Source organism: Carettochelys insculpta, chromosome 10 (genome assembly GCF_033958435.1).
Source record: "Carettochelys insculpta isolate YL-2023 chromosome 10, ASM3395843v1, whole genome shotgun sequence".
Taxonomy (NCBI): Eukaryota; Metazoa; Chordata; order Testudines; family Carettochelyidae; genus Carettochelys; species Carettochelys insculpta.
Genome location: NC_134146.1, coordinates 13,667,049 through 13,691,520, shown reverse-complemented (window position 1 = coordinate 13,691,520; position 24,472 = coordinate 13,667,049). Strand labels below are relative to the sequence as shown.

General features: G+C 39.8%; 1 protein-coding gene across 1 annotated transcript in view; it reads right to left on the bottom strand.

The window, feature by feature from the left end:
• CLSTN2 (calsyntenin 2) overlaps window positions 1-24,472 on the bottom strand; it is a 734,144-nt gene that overhangs the window by 59,016 nt on the left and 650,656 nt on the right. Inside the window, exon 9 of the mRNA XM_075003853.1 lies at window positions 577-739. Within this exon, the coding sequence (XP_074859954.1) occupies window positions 577-739 (163 nt within the window). The remainder of the gene's footprint in view (window positions 1-576; window positions 740-24,472) is intronic.

The window sequence follows — 24,472 nt, the reverse complement described above, 5'->3', positions numbered from 1 at the left end:
GCAACAGATGGAAATCTAAGCGAAAGAGGTGAACGTTAGAGGCGATCAGCTGGAAGAAGTTCCCACTGCATGAGAAAATGTGAAATTAAAGACAGAAGAACTAGTGGCATACAGGCAGGAAGGAAGACTGAGAATGCACAGCATAAAAAGGGAAGCAGGAGGCAAACAGGGCTAATATATAAGCAGGGTAAGCTGCGTAGGATTTTGAGACTATGGAGTATATTTGGAGGGACTTGAAGGTGCAGAGCAAAAGGAGGAGGTTAGCATAGTCTAGACAACAGATAATGAAGATTAATCTCATCTCAGTAAATGCACAATGCAAACCAACTACCTGAATAAAGAATGTATAGGTCCTGCTTCTGCTCACAATTCTACTAGTTTTAGCACTGTGAAATTTCATTAACAGCAGAGGATTACTTCTATTTTATACCAATGTAAGTGGAAGCATATTAACCTGCCGGTCAGCCTCACAATTATATGTTATTGGTGCACTTCCCAAAAGAAAGACAAATGTGAAAATACATGGCTTAAATGGGATGTAAATACTTTCAGCTTATGCACTCTTGATCATGTTACCTTGCCAACAAGCACCAACAGTTAGCTGCATGGCTATGTGTGATGGATGAATAGGCCAATCATTTGTCACAAGGTAAGGCTCATATGTCGTGCCGTCCATATATAGGGTAACCACAGGAAACTCAACATTGACGACGTAGTAGTGCCATTCTTTATCACAAATCTGAATAATAAAAGAAAGAAGAGCTTTAGAATATTTTGTCCTGCTCCTATTTTTATGCAAAATAAATGATTTTAATCATGTTATTTCCAAGACCTGGAATTTTACTGGTCAAAGCCAAAAACAATTACTCCACTTCAGGCGAGGAAAGAGCAATGTTAACGTTTCATGGGTAAATTTTTGACTCACTGCCATGGGACTTAGCCTGTAACTCTGTGATTACATCTCTGCACACACTGGTCAAAGAGGACACTGCTCAATGAAATTAACAAAAGTCAAACAAAGATTACAAATACTACAACTGGCATACATGCATCACAGGTTTTAAACAAATTCATGTTAAAACGCATTCTTTAAAGGGATCAAGCAAACTGAAAATACAATGGGTTTAGCACATGTTGTACATCCTTACATTCACCGTCAAATTACTTAGTAATTACATCAGAATAGTTCGTCAATGCTTGTACAGATTATCAATGATACCAAGCTCTATAGAAGTGCTCAACAGTGGTTGCTGTATCTCACCATGACTATACTAGAGATCTCTTTTTCCTTAAATTAGGAAAGAATTTACTGAGTGCTGATGAATTACTGGTACTTTTTTACACAAACATTAGTATTTATCATTATAAGTAGTTTATATTATTATATATATTATTATAGTATATTATTCTAAATTGTATTGCCTCTGTGCTAGGGACCTCAGGCCAGGAGTCCATTGCCCATGGCATTGTACAAATGGAACAGAAAGGTGGGCCTTGCCTCAAAGAGTTTTCAGTCATGATTTGGGCAGGTAACATGAAAAGTTTCCTCAGTGAAATCAATCAGTGTAGCTCAGTCCCAGCCAACAATTTTGCTGGTAATATCAAATATAAGAACCTATTCTGTTATGTCAACTTACTTCTGTCTTAAACACCAGTATCTTCAGCTACTCCATACTTCCACTTCTTTTGAGAAGTGAACGCAAGCAATGCTAAGTTTTGTTGTGGTCATTTGCGCAACAGCAAGGGATTAAAATGAGACCATCACATTCATTTACATTTTTAACACAAAAGCAGGTGTGAAACTGGTCTCCAGATACACTGCAAACTCCACTGCATTCCTGGCATCCTGATTCCCTTCAAGAAATAGTTCAGATTTTCAGGTTTAAAAGGCATAATAAATCATAATAAATCGATAGTGTAACAATGTGTTTTTAAAGATGAAGCAGGTTCAGCCATCACTCGCAACTTCAAAGCCTGTACAGATAATTGCCTTCATGTTTTAAGAAAGTGAAACACTTTAAAGCAGACACTATTCCCATTTCCATGAGGCGAGCAGAAAGGTAAGTGATGTTAAAGGGTAACAACTTTGTCCCTGGTTGGATTAAATGCTATCTGTAGCAATATCTGCCCTTTGAAAGAAACACTAATATTTTATTCCCGGAAACAATTCAACAAGAGCTTAGTCATCTCCCTTTCAAATGGATACATTTATTATTGCAGACATGAGTACCCAAACAGCAAGAGATAAACATAGCCACATTCCACAGGAGCCTTCCTTTCCTAAGGAACATAGGGCACAAATGTTTTCTGAAGGCTAAATCAACTAAAACCAAAATTGAAAGTAAAAACTGGAAACTTTATAGAACAAACAGCAACAACAAACAGGATTATTCAGTCTGCCCCTTCAAGGAAAAAGCAGCATTTCAAAATTCCTGACCTGATTGTGAGGCATCATACCTACATGTGTCTATAACATTACATAAAAGAAAATGATTGATGGGTCTGGATAAGAGAGACTGTCAACACATGACACAATCCTCAGAGGTGATATTCTACAACTTTCTGAGGGTTCCCCAAAGGCGCCTCTTTTTGCAGTTATAAACAACACTGTTTGGGGAATATCAAGCACCACTGCAGGTCAGCAATCTTTTGTATAGCCAAACAAAGAACAAGGACAATTTAAAATAATAAAGACAAACGTTCTGGGGGAGCTCTTGTGTCATAACAGCCCTCACATTTGCAAGAGACTACATGCTGCTGGTGCCCCAGCTGGGGGAAATCCTCAGAAGAGGAGAGGCTTTATAAGAGAGAGAAAGTACCTCTCCTCTCATGATATCAACATCTCTCAAAGAGCTGGATTAAGGGGGAGTGGTCCTAGGCTGGAAGTAGTCCAACCTGCAACATTTACAGCATTGTATGGTGAGACAAAACCCTTGCTTTTAAGTTCGTTTAGCTTATTAAGTTAGGTGTTTGCACATAACTCTTATTTTTTCCGTAGTTAATTCTGACTTTTATATATAATCATCTTTTGCAGTTAATAAACTTATCTTATTGTTTTACCTTACCCAGTGTGCTTGGATTGAAATGTGCGGGACACTCTATTTTCTCTATAAAAACTGGAACAGATATCATTTTTGTTTGATGAAATGACAGTCTTTCTATAAGCTTGTTTTGTTCAGTAGTGCCCTGGAGAATACAAGACACACACTTCTGGGGAAAAAAGGTATGGACTAAGAATTTGCAGGTGTTTCCCTATAGGTAATTCAAGAATGACTGGTGAGAGTGCTCAAGGGTTTAGCTGGGAATGAATTTGCCTACCGAAGGCTGGGGAATTGGCCAGCAGTGGATGTTTTGAGAGCAAAGCCATGCAAAAGGCAGCTCAGGTTACAAAGTTTAGGGAGCACGGAGTTCAGTAGCACAGGCTGTGGAGAATGGAAAATGTCACAGCTGCCAGCCTATACTTCAGAGTATTTGATGGCACATTTTATATGGCCTGGACAAGTCCCAGCATCATCAGATACCCCCATTTCAATGCACTAACAAATTTATGGGGTTAGGGCCCAATTTTCATGGTATTTAGCCACCTAAAAATGCAAGTTAGAATAACTCTGAGAGGCATCTAAGCATATTAGGTGCCTAACTCCTGTATTATTTCAATGGGCATTAGCAGCCTAGATGGTTTTAAAAATCCTACTAGGCACCTATTTGCATCTTTAGGTACCTAATAACCCTTCAAAGTGTGTTCTGCCTCCTTTAAAGATGTTGATATGTTAGAAGAGGCTAATAAAATTACCCAGAACAACAGGATTTAATGCCAGTCACACAGAGACCAGCTGCAGTGGGTATTCCATGCTTGGCCATATCTCAAGACATAAAATGATGAGATAAATAAAGGCAGCATGTGATTCTTTGTGTAGCCACTTCAGACACCTTTTCTGAACCTGAGGATCCCAGGAAGCCAGTGTTTTTTCACATGAATTTCATTGTGTCAACAGAATACAACACAACCAGGGCAGTGAAGCTATTAAATTAAATAAAAACAATATATTGGTTTGGCAAATCAGAAGTTCTTAATCTGATCTGGTTAGATTGTTTTGAAATACCTGTCCTAAGGGAAGATTACAAAAGAATAAGCTTGGCCTTAAAAGCCTACAGGGTGGCTAGGTTTATCTAATCATGTTATCATATCATTCTCACTCTGCAGTACATTAATCAAATCACAATGAAATAATCAGTGTGGAGTCTCAGTGGTATTCATAGCCACCAAGACACACTTTAGCTATGTCTACACGTGAAGCCTACATCGAAGTAGCTTATTTCAATGTAGCGACATCGAAATAGGCTATTTCGATGAATAACGTCTACATGTCCTCCAGGGCTGGCAACGTCGATGTTCAACATCGACGTTGAGCAGCACCACATCGAAATAGGCACTGCGAGGGAACATCTACACGCCAAAGTAGCACACATCGAAATAAGGGTGCCAGGCACAGCTGCAGAGAGGATCACAGGGCGGACTCAACAGCAAGCCGCTCCGTTAAAGGGCCCCTCCCAGACACAGTTGCACTAAACAACACAAGATCCACAGAGCCGACAACTGGTTGCAGACCCTGTGCATGCAGCATGGATCCCCAGCTGCAGCAGCAGCAGCCAGAAGCCCTGAGCTAAGGGCTGCTGCACACGGTGACCATAGAGCCCCGCAGGGGCTGGAGAGAGAGCGTCTCTCAACCCCTCAGCTGATGGCCACCATGGCGGACCCCGCTATTTCGATGTTGCGGGACGCGGATCGTCTACACGTGCCCTACTTCGACGTTCAACTTTGAAGTAGGGCGCTATTCCTATCCCCTCATGGGGCTAGCGGCTTCGACGTCTCGCCGCCTAATGTCGATGTTAACATCGAAATAGCACCTAACACGTGTAGCCGTGACGGGCCCTATTTCGAACTTAGTGCCGCTACTTTGAAGTAGCGTGCACGTGTAGACACGGCTTTTATATAACAGATGCCAATAATGTTACATATTTTAATGGAATAATCTGTAAATTCATGCCCAGCGTTTCAAACTGTAAAATCCCCACCCTTGTATGATGGAGTCACACATTGCCAGAGATTTTGCTACCTTATTGTGGTGCAATATGGACAAAAATCAACATACATTTACCGTGCCCTTGCAGTCTGCAAAATAATCAGGTTCTTGCCCACTACATTTAGATAGTTCTACACACACAAAAAAGTAGACTTCACTGCAGTTAGACTCCTTGTACACTCAGGGAGTAAGGGTTGCAGGATCTGGCCTCAGCCACTCAGTAGTCAGTGGGACTATTACATGAGTAAGGAATAGTCATGTGTCCTGTATGAGAATTTGCAGAACTTGATTTAACACCTGCAGCAAAACAGGATAAAACACAAGCATACTATTCATCCTATATGAGTGTGACTCCACTGACTTCAGATTCAGGCCCATTGGGAGTTGTGGGAATTTGGCAGCTCTTAAGAAAAATGCCAGTCATACTAACCAACATTTAGATTTTCATGGAACAGCATCCTCTGACGGAAAATGGTTCTTCTGACCAGATTCAATGAAAACCTGTGTTCTTCTGTTGCCCCTGCCTTTCTGTATCTCTGCTTCATGGACGCTTCCACTTGTTTTTCAGAATATTTTCTCCTTGGGTGCCTACCTCCATTTTTCTCTTCCTTTTGTCTTACTTTGTATTTTAATTTTGCATCTGAAGGATTTAATCTAGTAAAGCACCGTGAAGTATAACCAGTATGGAAAATGCTATCAAAATTAAAAATCAAATTTTGTGGTGCATTTTAATAAAACCATTATGTAAATTTTGGCTGTTCACTAATGCACAAAATGGTGGCCAAATTCTCTCACTTACACTAGCTTAAATGAGGATACTTTCCACAGCTGTAAACGAGCACACGTAAAAGGATCCATTTACTTTCCATATAACCTACCTTCCTTCCCATGGGCTTCTCCATGCAACTGCAAAAACAGGGGGTCAGAGTCTTCATCAACTGTGCTGTTGGCATGGCCCTGCTCCAATAAGACAGTGCCATAGAGACCAACTGCACCTTCTCAAGATCAACCAGGGACTCCCTGATGAGTGGCACAAATTTGGCTGGAGTGAAGGATGAAATCTGGCTCTAAATCTACTGTCTGAGTCATATGTGGACTTATTCATACACAGAGCATATAATCTGTTGGCCACTGGTCTTGACTCTGAATTATCACTTAAAAGTTATCACCTATAAAATTATGTCACAAAGGTCACGGAAGTTACAAAAGCTGTGACTTCCAGAGACCCCTGTGACATTTTGTGCTTTAACCCTGGAATGCTTGGGCTGCAGTTTTGAACTAGCAGGGACCTCAGAGGTCTTAGCTACTATGGGCAATAGGCCTGCTGCAACTCCCAGCTCTCAGCCCCAGAGCTCTGAGCCTTGGTGGGGCACTCCATTAGGCTCCCAGCCACTATGGGTGCCAGGGAAACACAACACTGTCAACCACCACTGATGGTGCATGTGGGGGAAGGCGGTGGGGGCCTCTCTGACCCAGCACAGGTGTCTCAGGTAACCTAGCGTTCCAGTAGTGATGGGTGCTGCCCCCACCCCCATTTTGTCACAGTTGTTTTAGTAAAAGGTTGGGACAGGTCACAGGCTTGTATGCATTTGTATTGTCTGTGACCTATCTGTGACTTTTACTAAAAGTAACTATAGCAAAATTTTAACCATCCTTAGTAGAGGTGGATTACCGTAATCTCCACTTTATCCAGAATACTCCTCAATTATCATCCACACATGCTGCACATAAATACTAAATTGAGTTACAACGTTTAAAATAATGTGGTTATTCAGGGCAATCCTGACCATTAGAAGAAAGAACTGGGGAGGCTGGAACATTTGGGTTCTAATTTCACCTTTGCCATTGACTCGCTGTGTGAACCTGAGCAAATCATTAACCTCTCTGACACACAACCACAAAGGGATTTAGGCACTGCAATGTTCAGCAACTGAAACAAAGTCATTCTCACTCACACCAAAGACAATGCTAAAAGCCAATCCGGCAATAAAAAAGTCAACCTTACAATAAACTATCTGAAAATGTATTAACTAGGGAAAGGAAATAAGAGCAATTTACAAAGTTAATTCAGATAAACATACACACCCCAGTTACTTAAGGTTCAAAAAGTAATAGAAGCTTCTCTAAAAAGCAAGTTACACATGACCCTCAGAATCAGCCCAAGCTAAACACAGGATCTCTTGCTTATGTCTAGAAAATCTTGCCCTCAAGAATTCAAGCAGCACAGAGATACAGTTTCTCCTTCTTGAAGCTTTTTACTCCTGCCCTTTTCTGCTTCAAGTTGCAATGTTAGTGGATAAGAGAAAGTCACTTGCATGTGAATTCAAGGACAGGGGCTGGGGGTAGTTAGGCTTAGGGGAGAACATAGTTCTCTGATGTTCCACCAAAGTTCTTCTGGTGTTGATGGGACTTTCCTGACCTGGCAACTTTGTTTTGGAAGACAGCTTTTCACACCAATTCACATCTCTTTCCTGTCCAATGAGTTAGTCATATAATACTAACGTACTAATGCTCAAATATTACCTTGCAATATGGGACAAAGATATAGAAGTGAGATTAATACAGGCAGCAACTCACAAGCATGTATAAAATGCTAAGCCGTTTTCATAGCTCTGGTACCTATTTTAACAGTGCTAACACACAGCTATGCTAACCCCAGCTGTGTATTTACTAGTGTTCACTTGAGACATAGAGGCTTTGGCATGATCTGGCATCTGGTTTGGCAGCATCATATCCATTTCTCTTCTGCTACACTTAAACACCTCCATTGTTCTGTGCAGAGTTCAGTGGAATCAGAGCACACCCACCAGATCAGGGACCGCAGGCAAGCCAGGAATTTCACTGCTTGTTCTTCACCTGCTTTGAGGATTATGCTGGGGCTTAGGCATGAGATAGATCTCTGGGTACCTGCCTGAGGCAGCAGTGCACATGCCCCACCAGCAGAAATTTAGGTGCAGAAGGGACATTTACAGTAAAAGTTAAGTGCATAGTAATTTTAAGCACCTACAGGGTTAGGTAGCTGTTGAACTGGGGATTTATGGATTGCAGTGGTACCTAAATCTACAGGTCTCTTACAGGAGTTGGTATCTGCGGTTGGGTTCTGTTGCCTGACAGGTGCAGGCAGCCTCACTAGATGATCCCTTCTGGCCTTAATGTTTATAAGTCTAAATTTAGGATTTAGATGACTAAATCCCTTTATGGATCTGGTCTTATGTGCTTTAATTTAGCCATTTATAAAATGAGTATAGAGATAATACCTACACCAAGGGCTAAGGGAGTCAGCCCTTCCCACTAGCAGTCACATAGGGTCCCCTGGGCCAGAACCCGGCATGAGTGGGCAGGGGCTGGGTTCCCCCCAGACCACCCCTCACCTCAGCAAGGGGAACTGGGCCCTTAAGTGAGTCCAGTGGACTGCATAGATGTCAGAGGCCCAGGAATAAGACCGACTTTGTCACACGAATCACCTGGGAGAAACTATGAAGTTTCATGAATGTTCCAAAAGCAGGTCCCTGAAGATGACTGGCTGAAAATGCTAAATACAAAAATTATTATTAAGGCTACGATTTAATCATGGATAGGTCTTGGGCAAAAACAAACCAAAACAAAATCATGACCCTGTCCACGATTTGTACTATATATACTGCTTATCAAATCTTGGGTGTCCGGGGGAGGAAACTCTGGGAAAGAGACAGAGCCTTAGTCGTCATTGAACACGACCATTCTTCATTTAAATAATTTATTTTTACAACTCCATTGACATCAACACTGATGGACTTGTCTTGTTCAAGACATTTAAGACTTATAATAGGGTAGCCCCACCTAACCCTGCAGAATGTGGGTCATGTTTCCCAAGTGAGGTACACTGCCACCTGGAATGTCACTCCAAAATGTATTAGCCTTTCAGCAGCTTGTCTGCTTACAAGATCATGCAGTACCTCACTAGCTCTTTCCTTCCATCATTGTCACGGTCTTCATGGTGACCTTTCAAGCTGGTGATTTTCTACTTCTCAGAAGTATTGCAAACTTTTGTATTTTAGGCCACTGTTTACTATCAAGACTATAATGGAGAAGGCTACTGTTGTCAATTTACAACAAATCAAGTTCATTAATAAAGGAGCAGTTAGAAACTGATAGGCATTGTGATGTCTAAGCTGCCTGAATACTGATTGATATCTCTACTTCAGAGTAAGTCAGGAATGCTAGGGACGTTGATAGTGAATTACATCATTTCACATTAGAAAAGGAGTACTTCTTGGAGTAATGTCACCTTGTAACCCTGAAAATGCTGCACTCATAGGTTTTTAATATTTTTGCACATCTGTAGAAGAGTTCGGAAACCACACTGAAAAGGAGGAAAGTCTTTGGTACTAATGAGTTATGGAGATATCAAGTCTTTCTCTGGAATAGGATAAATACTGAACTTAATAACATCAACATTTTCACTAAACTGAGTATATTTACTGTATTTATTATGTAGCAGATCATATGCTGAACAATGTATTTACCTAGAATCCCACTAGATTTCAATATACAGTGCTCTACACTGCTCACACATACATTTTCACTATTGCACAGTTTTTCAATTTATAAGCATGTCTCCAAAGAGCTTATAGCAGTCATCATTGTGAGAAGTTGGTAAACATGCAGGGACACTTCAGACTCTGCATTTTGATTTGTGTTTACTAGAGAAGATAAAAATGCAGCTATGAGAACTTCCTTTTGATCCCTTGCTTATGGGCATTACCCACAGCCACAGCACCCAGACCAAACATTTTGCTCTGCTATAATAGAAGCCATATGCTTTATAAATCTACTTAACTGTTTGTCACCTAGCTCCGTCCTACACACTTTAGACCATAGAAACTTGAGTGTGAGTGGGTGAGGGGAGAGGAAGTGATACTGATCTGGGTTAGAAAAGAAATGCCCCTTTTTCCAACTTTCAAATAATCATTTTGAAAGAGATTTGTTAAAATTTACATAGCCTGAAACAATCATGTCATGCAGATGACAGAAGATGAGTAGTTAGATGGATCCAATATATTTTAACGAAAAAAAGATCTCATTATCAGAACACAGCACAAAGCACAGACTATGTGTCATCATTGTACTGCATACAAACTATAGCTATCAGGGTAACAGATTTTGATGGTACGATGGTTACAAAAGACAGCTTCATCTGTACCTCCTACAGGTAGTTTGTGCCTAAAGCACATGACCAGTATTTGAAAAGAAATGCAAAGGAGGAAATACTGGTTATTACTTCAGAAATTTTGTATTTAAATTGAATTTTCCAAACTGAAAATATTTTTCTACCTATGCTGCCTAAGTCACATGTGCATGAGATTGTGCATGAGATTGATGAGTTTTGCCTGAAGGTGACCCAAAAGATGAGCAGACACAGGCTTTCCCTCCAGTGTTCTGTGGACCAAATGTATTACTCCTTATGAGTACAAAACATGATAGAAGAAATCAAATGAACTTTTAGATTTTATTTTAGAACATGATTTATTTTTTACTGTTTTCTTCTCTTACTGTCCAGTCTCATCTATTACAAAACTGTTAAAATATGTTCTTGTCAAACAAGCTGATGATCACCTTAATATCCCTAGCTGAGAATCACAAGGGTTTAGTTGTATAAATATCTACAGGTCTTTGGTTTGTTACTGTACTTGTACTACTCTGTCTTCACATAAACCTCTGTTAAACCTCCTTAGCAGAGAGGTTCATGCTAGTGCTGATTAATGTGAGCAAATAAGTTATCCAAAGAACTTCAACGCTGTTTCCTTTCCAATTTATTCAGTGAGCAACTTATCATTTCTTCTTATTTCTATTTTAGAAATATTTGCTGAATATTTTTGGCAAATTTCTTTTAAGTCTGTAGATTTCCATGAGTCATGTGCTGCATATATTCCATATTCAAGCTGACAAGTGGCTTAGTCTTCTTCAGATCTGGAAAATTCTGAAGTGGATCTGTCCCACGAAAGCTCATCACCTAATAAATTATATTCTTAGTCTTTAAAGTGCACCAGGACTGCTTCTTTGCTTTTCTGTTTTGTGAAGATACAGACTAACACAGCTACCTCTCTGTGACTGTTTAACATCCAGTTATTGCTACATACGCCAGCCTTATTTAATTTAAGCATTACTGCCCTGAAAATAATGTTAACTGACTTTTGAGGCAAAGTGCCAGCACATGATTCACGATTATGTAGAACCATTCAGATTGCAAAAATCAAGTCACAAATAACTCTACAGCTTCATAAAATTTATAATAGAACTGTAGAATATTGATTTTTGTTGTTTTTTTTTAAATTTCCCTTTGGTTTCCCCTGCACTACATTTATATTTTAGCACCTACCTAACATGCCACTTTGCCTTTGAAACTGTGAAATGAATATGCTTGCTCCTCAACTGAAAATAGATTAAATATGAAGGCAATTGTTAGGGGAGGATGGAAGAAAGATATACTGTATATGGGAAAATAAAGAATCAATATACCAAAACCAGTTAAATTAATGGACTGTGGACTGAAAAGTGGCATCATATTCTGCAAGTTCAATGGTTTTCCGTAATAAAGGATTCTGTCATGTACTTATCCTCCACATCAAACCTTCAATTTGAATGTTAGCTTTTATAGAACTTGGGTTCATACACTGTCTTTGAGTAAGTTTCTGAATCCTGACAGCTGGTGGCAGGCAGTGAAAGGAAAAAAAAAACCCAAAAAACAGATTGCTTTGCTCTGGACCAGCGCTTCTGAGATTATGAGACTGCAATACCAATTCTGTTCCAAATGTTAGCAGCAGAGGGGGTTATTAGATGGTGCACTTTATATTCCTTGCCTTGGAGACTGAATTTCCTATGAAAAACATGATTCATTTGTGCTTTACCGATAACTTGTATCTTGGGGCCATACCACAATCTAGATTTCACCCATACTGCATCAGCGCTATATGCTGATTCTGTACAAGCTTCACATTTGTTAGTCAATGTGGAAAATAAGTTTCTTTCCAGGTTCAGGGACTGTTTTGAAAATATCTCTTAAAAATTGCAGGTAGCATGATTATTATCTGTTCTCTCTTCTGACAACCAGTGTTTTACTGTGATACCAGTGTCGCTTCTCTGTTGTATTCCCTCCAGTCCTGGAACAGAGGCAATCAAAGAGCATGCAGGGCAATCTTTCTTTTTAAGACTCTGTTTCATATTTTATTATTTAGGCATTTAGTTTAATTTAAAACTTATCTGCATACTTGGTCTCTTATTTGTAAATTAGATTCTATAATGTTATCTGGAACATCTATCTAAAGTTTTTGTGGGCTGTTTAGAAGACAACTTTAAGGCTTGTTCCATATCATTTTGGAAGAAATGAATACTGTTACTGAGATGTCCTTAGCTGATGTTTACTTATTATGTATTAAGGATTTCCCTCATCAACCTACCAACTGCACCTTTCAAAAACTGAGTTCTTCTGTCCTACCAGAGCTACAACGTTCTTATCCATAGTGTTAATGTCTGTTGCATATTTTGAAAATGCTCTGATGTTCTAACATCAATGGAAATTCTCCTTGTTAAATACATAAAAGGTATGTAATAATATAGCACTGAGAAATTTACTGTAAGGATGTTATCCATTAGTCCATACTTATTTATATCATATTTTTTCTACATACATATTTATTGGTTACACAAGATATTTCTCTTCCTATCTACCTAACGTTTCTGCAGGCAATGTATGGCTATTTCTTTTAAATCATTAAGTAATCTACCAAAACAGGTCATCTTCTCTCTGCCTTCCTCTCCCTGCTATGCATATCCAGGAGATAAGCAACCTTCTCAATATAATTGTGTTACAATTAGCATATTCTTACAAATAATTTGAATTTCAGTAAAATGGCATTTGCTGATGGAAGAAAGTGCTACAGTTTTAACCAGCTCTAGAAACTACAAGTATATTGTCTCTAACTTTGATATTGGACTAGTACAAGAAAGGCACAGTAAGCTCTTTGATTTTCCTGTGATAAAGACCTGGATGAATCTAATAGAACTTTCTATCTAATATATTTTCAAGGCTGAGTGCCATAGTAAATGTTTTCTAGAAAAGAAGATTATTAAAAATATTACCATCACCCTCTGGCAATTGGGGCAAATATTTTATTACTGGTGATTAAGCTTTAATCTTATTTGTGCACTGTTCTCAATTTACAAGTACCAAAAATAGAATCAATTTGAGTTTTCCAAGATTTATTGTCTTGCTTTGTCTAAAATACCTGCCTTACAAGCTATAGGAGGAGAGGTTAATTGTGGTATTGACCTATTTGCTAGATAGATTCTCTTAATTTCCATTCTCCTGATGACATTCAGCAAGACTGATTTGATAACTATCTTCCAACACAGTATCAACACTATCTGCCTGCTCTGTGCCCCGCTTTGTAAATCACTGTACTCCTCAGTAGGCAAAGATGTTTTATTCTTACTATGCCACCTAATAAAAAACATTGTACTCCATCCCTGGATTATCTGGAATGCAGAGGTTAGTACCTAAGAATTTCAAGGAAAGATAAATCCCAATGCATTATCAACAACAGGAGAAATGATAATAAAGAACTCATACTCACAACTCATACCCCCAAAACGGGCCCCCTTTATTATGCCCTATGTCTCATTACTTCAGTGCCAGCCAGTCCTCCTTCTATCTGGGACTGTTCCAGAATGACATATATTTGGTAATTCACATTCTGGAGAGAATTCCCAGACTGCCCTGCTCTTAAGGGAACAAACTATAACACCCTACTGACACAGTACACCCAATGCCTGTTCTTTAAATAGCATCTACGCTGCTAATAAGAGAAAATCATTCCTAATTATTTAAATATATTTTTCTGATCCATTTGTATTGTAGATTTAAAACCAGGTTTGACCAGCAGTTTTGGATTTGCAGTACATTCTTGCCTTTACTTTTTTTTTCCTTACAGCCTACAAATAATTCCCAGACAGAAAAAAATATGTTTCTGATAAAATGAATTAAAATTACTTTCAAATTGCTGCTTTTGTCAGTCAACTTTCTTATCAGGGTAGGTGTTCCACATAGAGAAAGAATAATAATAGCGATATAAGAACTTCAAAAGGTTCAGAGTTTGGCTCCAATAAGGATCTGGACCATTAAATGGTTCCCTTTTTTCCATAACTGTCATTTGCAAAAAGAGGTATGATAGCAATTTAAATCCCTAGCTAGTTGATAAGGTCCTTCCTAAGCCATTTATTAACTTCCTCTTTTTAAGGTAACACCCAAGAAAAATGTCAGATCCATTATACTCAGCATAAGTCACTCAAATTTCATGTTGCAGAAGTTTAAGCTGGAGAATGTGGCATTCCAGTACATATAGACAAGTGTTAATGAAACTAAATATGGAATACACTTCTCTGGGCTGGGACTCTCTGGTCCAGCAAGACCATAGATACTGCCATACCAGAGAGCCCTGGCACCTGAGAATGTGGGCCAGCTGAGAGTCTGGTGGCAGAGAGGCTAGTGGCCAGGCGCCAGCAGCTCACGGCAGACAGCCTGGCCAAGACCAGGAGATAAGCCCAGTGGCTGAGGCCGGCAGGGGGTCAGTGGCTCTGAGAAGGGCCTGGAAGTGGGGGGCCAGAAGCCAGGAGGGGAGCCCAGTGGCCAGGAGGTCAGTGGCACACCCAGAACAGCCTGGAGGCTGGCAGCAAAGGGGTCAGCACTGACCTCCACTGGGCTGGCAAACTTCTTCATTCAGGAGTGGTCAGGTGCCAAGGGAGCCAGACCAGAGAGGTCCAACCTATATTGTACGAGTGAAGTGTTCAGTGCTGGAACTGAATGGCGAAACTGGAATGTTTAGTTAAAGGTAGTTACTGGAGTCTTCGTATTGGTGAACAACGTAGACTAGGTTATTAACATAAGATTAAATGATTCCCATGAAGTGGTAATCAATGGAGAAAAATGACTCTGGAATCGCAATGAAACACATTGGTCAACTTGATTTTGCTGGTAATTTTCTTTTTTCTTTTTGGACTTTACACGCACTCAAGGTTAAAATAATAAATTTAATCCATAATTTCTATTAGGCAGTTTTGAATTTTATGAGGCCAAAAGAGCTGAGATACTTTAATGATCTTTATACAAACTTTCCCTAAAGCAAAAGACCCTAATCTCCATGCCATGTCTTTGAATAAAGGGCACACCACTGATGCTTTCATATTGAGGCATTTGTTCAGAAGCAATGGTCTCTGTTCAAAAAACTGTCAAATAATCAGCCTTACTGAGAACCCCAGATAGATTTCAGCAAAAGATAAAAGACATTCAGGAAGGTGTGAAGATAAAAACTATACTCAGCAGCAGGTTTTCAAACCAACAAGCCAAAAGGTTAAGATTTTGGCTCATACGTGAGTTAGTTCATCTATAACACTCTCCCTTTCTTTAGGAGGATGTTGACTTAGGCTGTGGTCGCATGTATACTTTTGTTAGCATTCAATCTGATTCATAAGCTCCTGTTATGTCAGCAAAAACAGTCATCAAACTGAAGCCCATGGGAAGTTCATTGCTTTGTGTCAGCAGTTCTTGTCAGAGCTGAGATAGTGACTACATCTCCTGCAATATTATCAGTCTGTATAAAACTGGTGTTATCTAAGCTAGCACATTTTAACTCACTAATCCTGTGTCTACACGAGCCCCTTCCTTTTGGAAGGGGCATGTTAATGAGCGCGTTCAAAAGATGCTAATGAGGTGCTGCCATGAATATGCAGCACCTCATTAGCATAAGGGCAGCCGCGGCGATTCGAAAGTGTGGCTTTTGAATAGCGCACCACCCGTGGAGATGGGGACCTTCCGAAAGGACCCCCCCCAGTTTTCGAAAGCCCCTTCTTCCTAACACCAGATAGGAAGAAAGCGCTTTTGAAAACTGGGGGGGGGTCCTTTCAGAAGGTCCCCGTCTCCAGGGTGGCATGCAATTTGAAAGCCACATTTTCGAATCACCACGGCCACCATTATGCTAATGAGGCACTGCATATTCATGGCAGTGCCTCATTAGCATCTTTCGAACCCACTCATGTAGACCCAGCCTAATAGCTAATGTTCTTGTATGGCATATGTTTAGAATACATGTTAGAATTAGCTTCCAAAAATTTATTTGGCAAGCAATAGATAAGGCCCAGTCTACCTTGGACAAAGCAATGTGCATTTGTTTGTCTGACCAGCCTTACTGTCAGAGACAATGAAAGTGCATGTACCGAAAAGGTAAACAAAGTTACCAGCTAGTACACAGCATCCTGAAAGAGACAGAACCTCAAATGAAAAGTAACTGAATCAACCAATTGTACTTTATTGTAAAATTGTATAGAATAAGGCCTTTTATGGAAACTAACGATACACTGGTGATTAAGATCGTGAACTGTATGCATTAACGCTATATGGAGAATAATGAATAATCAGTGTTATTATGGTTTAAAGTGTGAAATCAGCCAAGGAAAAACAGATTTTCTCCCCAGGCAGAAGAGCAGGCAGCACTGTGCAATGCAAACAAAGGAGACTTCATTTACATACAAATCAGCAGGGGACAGGATGTCCACAGGAAGGGAGGCACAGCATGAGTGCTTCCTGCTTTTAAAACTTGTTCAGTGAAGCGGGAGAGACACAAGACATTTTGGCATCTTTCTCCTAGGGACACTAGCCCTAAAATTGTTATGAATTTGAAACCACAGATAATCCCCTTGGTGGGGTTTAAAGAATGGACTCCTTCTGGAGCCTTGGTTGGAGTTCCAGTGATCTCTGGTAAGCTTATTAACATGTGTGGACGTTACTTCATTTTTTTCAGTACTCTTTTCTGTAATGCTTTCACCTTTTGAATAAATATGCTTGCTTAGAAAGAGCTATGTGATAACTTGTAACTGCTGGTAATTATGTTGTTCATAGCTGTAAAAAGTTAAGCATGTACAGATGCTGGCCAGTTGGAATATCACAATATACACTGGGAACTACACACACTGGCACAGAGGTTAGCAACCAAAAGCAATGCATGTGAACACAAGATGGTTCGTGATTAGTAATGTCAGACCATACTTTTTGTAAACACTCTTTTAAGAACAGTGCACACACATACCCTGCAATGGACTGCACATATTAAAGGGGAAGTTATCCAATGTTTCGAGATCACATATTGTTTGCAATTTAGATATGATTTGTTCATTGTTGGGCTTTTAGACATTCACTGAAATATCAAAAATAATCAGGAAGGCTTTTTTTGCTCTCTTTTTTTATTTTTACTTTGCAATTATAGCATTGGGAACCACAAGGAAGTCCTTAAAGAGCCTCATGTGTCTCCGGGGCCACAGATGCAGACCCCTGGTCTGGAAAGATGTCAGTAAGGAGAGAAAGAGACATCTCCACCCAAGAGAGGGGACAGATGGGAATCTAAAAGTGGGAGCTCTGGGCCTTATAGCTGAATCCTCCCAGGGCTGACCGGGTTCAGTGTCTGTGTTGCTCTGCAGGGGGATGGTAAGCCCAACTCTTTCCCTTGGTTGGTTATGTCAGGCCCCACAGGACGGGTGGTGGTAGAGGTGGGCATCAGTGGCTTGATCAGAACATCAGGGGACAACCCCAAGGCGATTTCTGTGATCCAACCTGTCACAACTATGAAGGCTCAGAAAACAATATTATGTCCCACAAAATACTCCATATCTTCCAAATATCCAATAGCCTATGGCAAACACTGGAGTCTACCAGCTTGTCTCTCCTACATGGTGGATTGATGCTGCAGGAATTGAGCCACCCTTGATCAAATTATTGTAAGCTTCTGCTTACAGTAACATAAAAATAAATATGTTTGGACCACAAATTGTATACTGCATGCTTCCTTCTTTTCTTGGAAGAGTATAAAAATGAATCATAGGCCACAAATTATTTCTCTTTAAGAAGAGGTATACTGTAGAATAAAGAAAGTACACCATCTGTTTATGTTTATTACACAGTGAGGAAGATTCTTACTATTCAGATTTAGAATTAAGGCATGACTGTGCATTCTGAACAAGCCACTATCTGCAAAACAAACAGAAGGAGCCTTTTTACTTTTATATGAGCAAATTTGAATGGAATGAAAAAAGATATTATTGCCCGGGTTAACTACAAACAGTCCTAACAACAACATAGTCTCAACAAGTCATAGAAATACAATACATATTTTCAACTAGATTCTTTTCATGTTTTTCAACTAGACTATTTTCTGTTAAATGTTGACTGAATAGCAGGATGATGTTTTTTAGGTTAGGAAGAGACATAGGGCTTCAAATCCCCACATGGGAATTTAATATATCCTGTACCATCTCAAAATCTTCATCAGATTATTAAATCCTATAAATCCATGGTCCTTTTCTGTCCTTGGTGTTTTCCAGATTGTCCTGATGATGTCTGCTCCATTAATTCTCCTTACTTTATAAATGGTGTCGTGAATACTAATGTTACACTTGGTGACAAATACAACAATTTTCTGCTGTAAACTTAATCCAGTGTGATTTTTCAAGGATGTATATCTATGTAGTAAATGCAAAGTTTGGGCAATATTGAAAGCCGTAAAGTAGTATGGACTTCAAAGGACAATATTGAACAATGGGTCAATCAAGAAGGGACTTTAGGACATTTGCCTGAGGAATCTCCAGCAAGGGTTGAATTCAAATGCACATCTCCAGCTACGCAAGACACAGCCTTGGAAGCTTTGCCCTGAGGAGAGGACTACTGTCTGCTGATTAACCTGTTCCTGGAGTCTGGAGATAAAAGGCCCAGGATGTATTCATGTGGGTGCATGTTTTGAGCTACAATGGTTATAAACATGAAACCACAGAAAATCCCCATGTTGGGGTTTAAAGAACTGACTCCTGCCTTTGCTGGAGTTCAGGTGATCTCTGATAAGCTTATAAACGTGTCTATGTTCTTTACTTCATTGCTTTCAATATTTTTGCCTGTAATGATTTCATCTTATGAATAAATGTGCTAGATTAGAAAGAGCTATGTAGGAACTTGTAACTGCTGGAAATTATGTTGTTCATAGTTGTGAGAACTTAAGCAAAGTACAGATGCTGGCCTGTGGGAATATTACAATATATGGGGGGGCAGAGGGAGGGAACTGAGCAGCCTGAAAAAAACTCAGTAAGGAGGGAGAGAGACACATGTCTTCACCCAAGAGAGGTGACAGCTGGGAGTCTAAAAGTGGGAGCTTTTGGCAGCCCGTGGGGGTGGAGGGAGGTTGGGGGAAAGAAATGCAGTTGCCCTGAACTGTGACACATTATAACACAAATTATGATGACTTGAGGCACTGTAAAAGCTCTTCACCAATCACTTAAAGGCAATTCTGGCCAAAAAGTTCCAGGAATAACCAAAATCAGTACTTTTCTGGAAAGGGGAAAAAAGCCAAGTTGTGGCTACAATGGATTTATGATATTTAGAGGAATAACTGATGTTACAGAGTAACTAGAACTGGTAAAAATCTGAGAAAGGGAAAAGCATGTTTTTATGCTTAAAAATACATGGCTTTTGATTACATTCACAGAATTTCATATTGATTTGTTGTGGAATAAGAAGGCAAGAGTATCATTCAAAATGAAATATATTTTGGAACACATCAATTCTTAAGTGCTTCAAACACACACAGACATACACACACACGCTCTCTCTCTCTCCCTTCCCTTCTCATTTTCTTTTATTCTCTCCCCCCCTCCCTCTTAATTTATATATCCACTATTGAAGGCACAACTATGTTCTTAACTTTAAGCTTAAAATAAACACATGCTTAATGTGTGTCCTGAATAGCAGGCACTTAATCTGGTATCAAGTATTTTATATACTGATTCTGGGCCTGCAGGTACTCACGCTAGTGCAAGCAGGAATCCTAAAAAAAAGATACCTTTGAATTTCCACTGGATTTTTCTATGGGTGGGGATGATCTTGGTTCATGGGATGTGGACAAAACACAAAAGTGTGAAAAGTCCACCTTCTTTTCAAATAACCCATTATTTTTTCTCATTTGACTTTACAATTCTGGGAATATTCAAGTAAAATGGGTGTTGGCCTGAAAAAGGATTTACTACTTGCCAAACAGTAGCCGACCTCCATTAATTGTTGCCGTCATTAATGCTAATACTTGGTCTGAAATACCCATCTTGCTGGTTCTTTGTCAAATAGTATTTATGGGTTAAAATAACCACAAATAACTTAGTTTACTTAATTTGGGATGTTAAATTATAGCCATGATAGTTATACAGTAAAAAATAGTGATCCTATTTATTCACACATTATCGAGAGGTATACTAAAATTGATATCCTATCAAATACAGTCATTCTGTTTCTCTCTTTGAACTGCAGACCATTTCAACAGTCTGCAAATTAATTATTTATGCACAGGGAAAAACTCTCTCTTAGTACGAAGCAAATAGACATAATTCGGTTAGTCTTCCTTTGAAATGTAGCATGAGTGTCATTAATGGGGATTTGCCTTTCAAAATCTATTAATTTAGGAATTGGAAAAAAGAAGAATTCCACCTGCTGTTCATACCTGCTTGCGCAATCTGCTAAACACAACAAAATATCTCCACAATCTCACCTGGATGCCTGTTACTCTCTGAGGCTGTGGCCACACTTGGCCAAAACTTCGAAATGGCCATGCAAATGGCCATTTTGAAGGTTACTAATGGGGCATGGAATTGAATATTCAGCGCCTCAGTAGCATTAGGATGCTTCCGGCTGCGGCACTTCGAAAGCACCACTTGCAAACTTGCACGGCTTGACATGGCTACACTGGAGTTCTTTTAGAAAGTAGCCTGCACTTTCTGAAATCCCCTTATTCCCCTCTGCTGAGAGGAATAAGGGGATTTTGAAAGGTGTGGGGTCCTTTCGAAAAGGACCCTCATGTAGCCGTGCCAAGCTAGGAGCGTTCGAAAGTGGCGCTTTCAAAACGCCATGGCAGGAAGTGTCCTAATGCTAATGAGGCGCTGAATATTTGCATGGCCATTTCGAAGTTTTGGCCAAGTGTGGCCACAGCCTGAATGAAAAGATCAGCTAACACTGTGGGAAATCTTTGTAAAAGTATTTGGCCTGGATCACACAATGAGTCTTTACATTTCCCCAACATTACTGAAAAATGCCATTTCCCCCTGGATATTTTATTTCATCATCTCTTAAAAATACATTTTATAGTCAGAAATATGATGTTAAGAAATGCTGAGAAACTCTGATAATTTATTCTTGTAAACTGTACGAAAAAACATGCGAGGCACCTATATTGTTCTATGATCAAAGCATATACTGAACTTGATGCACAAGCAAAAGAGAACAGCAGTTTGTACTTTGAGTAAAACACCTCTGAATATAACTGGAATGAACCTCAATTTACATATTCATTCACATATAACAGTGAGCAAGTACGGAATTCCACTTTATTTCATTCTTAGGCTATATAATTCATCTTCGAAACTGGCTGGCATTTAAAACACTTACCATGATGCATGGGATCTGTCTTCTACTCTACAGATATCTCTAGGGATTCTTCCTGTAGAAACCATTATTAAGGGATTTATGATAACATTGTTTCTCACCCTTTAGAGGTTTCAGTAATATGTATAGTTTACAAATTGGCTGTTGATGGTAGCTTTCTGAAACATGTATTATTCACTCAATAGGTGGGAGAGATTCTTTCATGTCTAATATACAGTAGTTACTTAGAAAATATACTGTATTAAAACTGTCGATTACCTTATGCAAAGTAGCCCCTTGCAGACTCTGCAGTCTTCTTTCAAAATATTAATATTGCTATGAGTTGGCTGAAAGCTTGTTACAGACTGAGTTTTGGATTGAGAACTTCACTGAGATTCACTGAGATTATAAACACGTGTTTACACTTTAATTAACATGACTGTACAGATCAGGTCCTACGTCTAACACAAAATAATCCAACAACCCTGGAATCCAAAAATTGGAACGAACCTCGAGAGGTCATCAAGTTCAGGCCCTGAGCTCATGGCAGTACCAAGCACCTTGGACAACCTGCAGCTCTCAATCTGGATGCAGTTCTTTGATAATTGAAATGAAGCTCCTACTCAGAGCCACAGGACAGGACTGCTCACCACCGTAATGTACATCTGCCCCAGCCCCTGGAGGGAGAAGTGTGTGACGGCAGCTCCAGTGAGTCACAGGCATTGGGTTAGAGAGGGTGGAGGGAGTTGGGGATGCCTGCTCTCGGGAAGGAGAGGGAGAATGGGTCAGAGCAGGGACTAGGGGTGCCAGTTTCTGGAGGAGGGCATTGAGCCATGTATTCTATATTTATATTACATAGTTATCTATCAATCTAAAAAAATAGCAAATATTATTCTGAGCTGCATTAACGGTTTTGTAAGCAAAACACAAGAACTAATTCTTCTGCTGTACTTCGCCAGTAAGAGTACTGTCTCTAATTCCAGGCATCACAGTTCAGGAAAGATGTGGACAAATTCCAGAAGGTCCAGAGAGTATTAACCATGATTAAAGGGCTAGAAAACATGACCTATAAGGGAAGATTGAAAGAAATAGGTTTGTTTAGTCTGGAAAGAGAAGACTGAGAGGAGACCTAAAAGGTTTTGTTACAAGAAGGAGGGAGAAAAATTGTTCTCTTTATCCCGTGGTGATAGGACAAGAAGGATTGGGCTTAAATTGCAGCAAGGAAGGTTTAAGTTAGACATAAGGAAAAACTTCCAGGCCATGTCTACACTAGCCAAAAACTTCGAAATGGCCATGCAAATGGCCATTTCGAAGTTTTTGGCTAGTGTAGACGTAGCCCCAGCCTTGTGTGGTAAAGTAAACTCATTCCAGATTAAGGCTACTTTAGTCTACTTTTTAGCACAGGACGTATGATGTTTGTATTGCTCTTCAAACCAATCTCTGTAAATAGATACTGATAAAGGAAACAAGAGCCACAAAAAGTAAGAGTGGAAGGTATTAGAAGACTTCCTAACTTCTTGACGGTCATGGTGGTTAAGCACTGCAAGAGATGTTATGAAATCTCCATCACTGGAGAACAAATATCTATGAAGTTCCCCACTCACAGTTTTCACTAAATCATTTCATGTGAGCCGGTGGAGGGATGGTTGATCCCATCCTCTTCCTCCGCCTTCATAGACTGTACCTTAGCTAGTTGCTATAAGTTCGCAGCAAGACAGACAAATGAGTCTACATTCTCCAAATTCTCCTGACTTCACAGAAAGGGTGCTTATCAATGCACTTCCATATCTGGCCTCATTCCACTGTGCTCTAAAGACAACCAAAGTCTTGTCTGTACAGCATGGCCACTCCTAAAGAAAAAGTACTAATGCCAGGCCACCAATGGTGGGGGTCAAAGGGGCAATTACCCCAGAACCCAGCAATTCAAAATGGTCTAGGGCTCCAGGCTACCACCACTCTTACTGCAACAGCAGTGATGGCCAGAGCCCTGGGCCCTTTAAATTGTTGCCAGAGCACCATTCTGTGCTGCTCTGAGGCTGGATGGGGGGCAGCACTGTGGTCCAGGCGGCGCTGAGGGCTGGCTGGCCCTGTCGCTTTAACCCAAGGTCCCACCCCTTCCCAGGGTACAGAGCCTGTTCTCCCCAGTACCCACACACACCTTGCCCTGGGGCACATGGAAGCTGTCCCCTGACTGCTGCTCTGATTTTATTAATGAGTCTGTAGGTTATGAGCCATGCATTAAACAAATGGATTACTTGGATAAACTATATACTTTGGAAACATATTCTAGGAAATTTTCAATTTAAAGTCTCATGTGCTGGAGCCTGGCTATACATATGCATACTTTTAGAAACAACGTTGCATGAATTGGCTTACTCCTCCCTACAAAAGCAAAGTGTTCCAATTAAAGATCTTCTGGGTAATATAATAATAAATTAGATGGCATATCGCAGATCTTTGTACTTATACGTAAGCCTCCCCTGGATAATTTAAATAATAAATTTTACCTTCTTGGAAAATAGAATACATTCCACTACATTTGTTAAATGTTTTCGTTTCTAGGAACATGTGCTTGGAAATAATACCATAAATTTGACACCTCGCTATTATCTCTTCAGGTATTAGTTATGCAAATCCTCACAAGCAAGGTTAGCAGAGACATTTCAGATACTTGGCTAATGCACTGGTTTATTTCCTCACTTTCTGGAGAATATTCTCAGGGACAAAACTAGAATTTTATTCTGAGATTTAGACACTCCTGAAACAGCACATACACATGCAGTTTCATATTTTGGGGGCTTTAAGAACAAAATCTTTAAATAAAAGACCACATATAGCAACACAGATATTGTGAGCTATAAGCTTTCCTTTTGCATAAACTGGTGCAGAGGGTTCAGATATCTGCCACAAACCT